This window comes from Eurosta solidaginis, chromosome 4 (genome assembly GCF_040869045.1).
Source record: "Eurosta solidaginis isolate ZX-2024a chromosome 4, ASM4086904v1, whole genome shotgun sequence".
Lineage (NCBI taxonomy): Eukaryota > Metazoa > Arthropoda > Insecta > Diptera > Tephritidae > Eurosta > Eurosta solidaginis.
In genome coordinates, this window is record NC_090322.1 from 168,035,151 (window position 1) to 168,041,029 (window position 5,879).

Genomic DNA, 5,879 nt, shown 5'->3' on the forward strand with positions numbered 1-5,879 from the left:
TCCAAATTTTACCTACTAAATTCAATGGAAACATACTTTTGCCGGCTAACCGGTCACGGCACATAATTAATGCACATCAGCAACGCAGCACCGTGACGTAACAATAACCTACCGAAAAACGAGCATGGCAAACTTGTTCATGAACTTGAAGAGTCTTGTGTGACCACTTTAAATAATTCGCTAATATGACATTCACCTAAACGAAACCGAAAGCCAGTGCATACATCAAAAGAGATAAGAGAATAAGACACACAGCGCTTATGTAGCATATTGAACTTTACGCATTCATGTCAATGTTAAAAAAATCGAACCTTTCACTCTTCGAATTAAATAATTTTTTCCTTACGCCTTTGTTTGTTCTCCTATTTACTTTTAAAGCAATTTAATTACATGATTGACTTAATCCTATTCAATAAATATAACCGCCATAGGGGCTATATTTTGTACTAAAACTGTACGCACCGGCACTACTGACATATTGTGTCACAGCATCATGTGACGCTGCTGGAAAGGACGCTGAGCTTATGTGATGCTCCTCAACTGGTGATTCAGCGTGGTCCACACTGTGGTCATAGCTATTGCTGAAGCTTTTATGATCTAAATCATATGTGCCAGCATCTTGGCTACCCAAATTGTAGCCATATGAAAGGCCAACATTACTAAAATCCGCAGCATGATAACTTGCATCCACGTGATGTTGCTGTTGGTCTTCATCTGTATCGGCTGGTTGATATTGCCAATGTGCTTTATCGTTGTCATATATGCTATATGAAATGGCGTCAGCTGCTGTGAATTTCTCGAAAGCTGGCGATTCCCCGTGAACATATGTGACATCATGGCCTCCGGAATATGACGCTTCCTCAGCTTGTTGTGTGTATTCGAACTTTGGTTGATAACCGCTGTAGCCATCACTGAGCTCAGCATTGTTAATGTCAGAATCGAATTTCACATCCAAAAGTCTATCTGAGTCCGAAAAATCCTCTGTCTTTGCTGCAGGCACAGAATCGGAATAATATTGCACAGGTGGTAAATATTGGCGGCTTAGATGTTTGCCATCGGCCGAGACAGCGGAAATGAGCGCAAATGCAGTAAAGATGAGGTTCTGCAAAGAAATAAGTAGGTTCTAGAATATTTTTACTTATATATTTTTAATACAGCTGTTTCAGATTTCGATATATGCATATTTGAGCTTCCCGGACATAAGGTTCCTAGTAATGTTCTACTCAAAATACCACAAAATCCTAGTAGCCAGGGGACTTAGAATATAACCGCGGCAGGTATGTCTGTCGTAAGAGACGACTACCTTTCCCTTCCAGGGGTTGCCACCGCAATTTATAGCTTCTCCAACCCAATTGTCAACATAAGGGATGACCTAGAAAGTTTCATGTGGGCATATTAAATCGTTTCCGAGATGGTTGGACTTGTAACTTAATGTGCTTGCTACCGGAAAATACCGGATCTATAGAAGAACTTTTCAGTAAATTATTTCAGTAGATAGAAAATCATTTCTTACGATCGAAATAACCGGTTCTATTGCAAACTGTCGTTCCCATTTTTCGTCACAATTCAGAGTCCAATGTTTGAGATCGGTGGGGTACCGTTAAAGGAAGAGTAAGCGCCCAGGTGTTTCTTTGTTGATTGCACGGAGGTACGAAATGCTCTAGAGATATGCTCTCACTGCTCATACATTCTGCCGGTTTGACGTATGCTCTCAGAGAGCAGATAATTTTTTATTCGAGCACCTGGAATATAGCATCTTCAGGCTAACTGTAACTAGACCCAAGCAGATCAACCCCTAGTAGTGCATTGAAAGAGATGGCAATATAGGCGGGATTTTTCCTTGCACAGATGGAAATAATTGTAAATCGTATTTGCAATGCCTGCCTTTTCCATATTCTTCATCTTGTAGTGATAAAGACAATTTCTGGTGGCTTATGCTGATTTGATACTGTCATTGAGGTTCGTTGTTGTTGTTGTTGTTGTTGTTGATGTTGTATTAACGATAAAGACACACCCCGAAGGCTTTGGGGAGTGTTTTCGATGTTGATGGTCCTTTTTCGGATATAGATCCGGTACGTTCCGGTAACAAAGCACCATTAAGGTAGCCCGACCATCTCGGAAACGATTTATATGACCATATTAAACCTTCTAGGCTATCCCGCCGTTCCCACCCCCTAGTTCCATGAGGAACTTGGGGTCGCCAGAGCCTTGGCTGTTAATGAAACAGGATTCGCCACGGGTAGGTGAGGTTGACAATTGTTTGGATAAGCTATCTATTGCGCTGGCAACCTCTTGAGAGGGTTGCGCTACTCAACCCCTTGAATCAATTTGGTATTTTAATCGCCTACAAAATTTTTTAAAAATATTTTTAGGTAGGACGATTTTGAACAGTCAGCTACATGGGGTGACACTCTACCCAGCAGACGCAATTAACTGACAAAAAAATGAAAAAGTAAAAAGAAATTGTTTATTGTGTTGGAACTTTATATTCCGGCCTTGACTTTGACAACAGAAGAGTTCAGCTTTTGTGCGGTCCTGCTACACAGATAATATTCAGCTTTTTATTCTCAAAATTTCTAAGGAGTTGTGCAGCTCACTTCTTATCGGGTATTTGTAAACTGATTGCTTCCTATTTCTCGTACTAATCTTTTTCGAAAAATCGCAAAGAAACAACACAGTTAACGAATGTCAATTCAATTTGGGAGCGAAATGGCTTCAATTGTTAAACCATTTGGAAGCCGAGCAAATCTCTTGTGATTGAATCATGCATTATGGATAAAACAAGTGTGATTTCTTATCCGTCAACTGCCTGAGAGGATGTTTAAAGGTACGTCCACACCGGTAACGAAATAGCAAAGTTGTATAACAATTGTTTTAAAACAACTTGCAACTTGTTATACAACCAAGTTATCTAATTCCTTTGATCTTTACCGACAATCTCTGGGCAGGGCCGTAGAGAGAAAATCCGGGCCCGGGACTAAACAATTTACGGGCCCCCTATAAAAAATCCACCAATACATTTGATTAACTTGAATTAATGACGTCTCATTCATGAATCATTATTGATGGATTACATAAAAAAAAAATGTTTACCACATCAACTAAATGATTTTTGGACTAAGAGCTGACAATAAAACACAGAATATTTACTATTTATACTGTTTTATTGTAACGTAGAAATAAAATTCTCTTTTAACAGCCACATATTGTTTCAAATAATCTGTTCTAGTTTTTTGGTAACATTTTAATACATTTCTGATAAATGTAATGATGATTATAAATTTTAATTATTTAATATAGAAAGTTCGAAAATTTAACTGTTTTGCCAAAACGGATTCAACACAAAGCGTGGCAAGCCCTGAAACTCGCTCTTGAGATGAACGTTTTTGATTCTTGAAAGGACGCTGAAAGAACGTTCTGCACTAGCTACAGTGCAAAAGATACGCAAAGCAACACAAATATTGGCGAAAATCGTATACAGAACATATGTAAATGGCATTTAGCAAGTCCAATGGTGACAGACCTTTATCAAAATTTGTTTCGTAAATGTGTTTCAAGTGAATTATTTCGCATTCTAAGCTTTGAGAAACGCCCGACTTGTATTTTTCAACAAATTTTGCTGCACTCGCCCGAACCGTAGTTTCATCCATGTCTTCAAATTGCCACAAAAGGAAAACGTTTCGTTCAAATTTCTCATAGCTGCAAATCGTTCAGTAATACCAGTGATTACCGAATCGACGATCACCAAGAATGTATTGTTTTTAAAATCAGACTCTGGATCATCCGAAATCATCTCATTTCCATTTTCTTCAAAAAGTCTTTTGGATTTTCTCTTTCGAATGTCCGGAAACTTTGACGAGATATTTAATTGAATAGCAGCTGTTTTGCATTCGTTTAAAATTGTTTCCCATTGGTTTCTGATCAACTTCAAATCAGCTAATAAGGCATCTAGATGTCGGACCTCAACATCTATGCTGACGTCTCTAGCTTGGAGGACCACGTTTCTTTCATTAATGGTAGTCAGTGTTTTGAATTCAGTTTTTTGGTTACTATTCACGAAAGCCAAAAACCGTTCTTGAATTTTAAAATTTGTTGCTTTCGAATTGAAATGGAGTTAACAAAAAATGATCGTAGTCAACGTGACTAGCATCAGGCATAGCATCAACGATAATAGCAAAATACTTGAGCTTTCTTGCCTTGATATAATATATCTTGACTTCTTCAGATCGCAAAAACTCATTATTCACGGTACCGATATCGAAGTCGTTTAAATAATCTGGACTTTGATACAGAGTTGGTCGTATTGTTGGAAGACTTTTTGAAGATGAAATTTCATCAGTGTCACCACGAAAACTACGATTTCGGATTCATGTAAACATACAATTTTGTTTGATGTTTTTATTGTCTCCTCAGGCCCAGGCAAAAAATCATTATCAATATTCGTTGCTTTTGAAAATCGGCTTAAAATTTGCACATGGAACAACTAAAGACTCTCCTGAATTAAAAAAAAAAATGTTTTAGTACCTCTAAATCGTGGGCCCCCTGAGAAACCCCTGCCCGGGGGGAATCCCCACCCCATTCTCCCCCCACTCTCGTCGGGCCTGCCTCTGGGTAACAGTAACCTGCTATAAAAAACAGAAAAAAAGTTACACAACATCGTGTTATACAACATTTTTCAGTTGAATTTCTAACAAGTTATAGAACATTGGTTATATAACTGTTTGTAACACGTTTTGTTACTGGTGTGGACGCACCTTAACGCACTTTTTGGCGTTTTGCCAGGATGTTCAATATGGCAGCTCATACGGTCGCCTATTTTCAACGGCTGATAGAAAGAGATACAGGATGAGCTCACGATAGTCACTTTGAAAATCAGGTGATCCTTTCTATTTGTAATTTTGACGTCTATGCAGAAGTTATCACACTTGTCTTATCCGAAATGGAATCACGAATTCATCAAATGTTGTTTTGTTGACAATTTTCACTTGAATTTTTTTTTACTATGGTTTCTTTTACTATAAAGTTGGAAACATTTTCACTTTTTCGCACTTCGCTTACCATTTTAATGTAAATCCCAAGACAAAATGCATCAACTGCAATACTAACTAACTAACCACAATGAATCCAATATGACAACTGTTACACCACATCGAATCAGGCCATGTCTTATATAGTATTTATATAGAATTATGATAATATTCGTTTTATTGGCAAATTTTTTTTATTTGAATAAATGTTAATATTTGTGTGTAATTAAAAGGTCATGTTTTGTTCTCTTTAAATTTGTTTAGCTTTAAAATGATAATGGCAAAATAAAACAGATAACATAAATAATAACTATAAAAATAAAAATGTATTTAGTTTACGCACAAAAGATAAAAGTAAATGGAATTAACACAACAAATATTTATTTATAAGATGGACCACATTTATGATGTCTCAATTATAAAAGCTTGCATTGACGATACGTCTACAACCTAAATTGATGAGAATTGAAGCACTGCTACAACAACAACAACATGAGATAATTGGCATGTTTTTGTATGTCTTTTATTGATATCGAATGGTAATGGCTATAACAAGGAGCACTCTAATAACCATCTAATTGTCGAAACTAAGGAGCGGAGTAAACAAATTTCCAACATGGTTATGATCTTAGCTTGGGACTCTTGATAACTTGGTGATTTAGTATTCAACTTTTTATCTAAGACTTAACAAAACTTTAAATTATGAATGATGATAGTCAAGTTGTATAAAGCTTATACTAAATATAAATGCTTATTATAAGTTTATGGATTAAGTCACGAGCAAATATTTGAAAAGACACATGGCCATCTAATTTTTTGTTTGTTGAAAAATTCTTAATAACTGATGGGTTT

General features: G+C 36.7%; 1 protein-coding gene across 1 annotated transcript; it reads right to left on the bottom strand.

Annotated features, from left to right (window-relative positions):
* Positions 1 to 409: 409 nt before the first annotated feature.
* On the bottom strand, positions 410 to 5,129 carry LOC137248728 (uncharacterized). Its single transcript, XM_067779636.1, has 2 exons — positions 5,059 to 5,129; positions 410 to 1,102 (listed from the first exon to the last, which is right to left on the bottom strand). The coding sequence occupies exons 1-2, from the start codon at positions 5,059 to 5,061 to the stop codon at positions 410 to 412; spliced, it is 696 nt and encodes a 231-aa protein (XP_067635737.1). The 5' UTR covers positions 5,062 to 5,129.
* Positions 5,130 to 5,879: the final 750 nt, after the last annotated feature.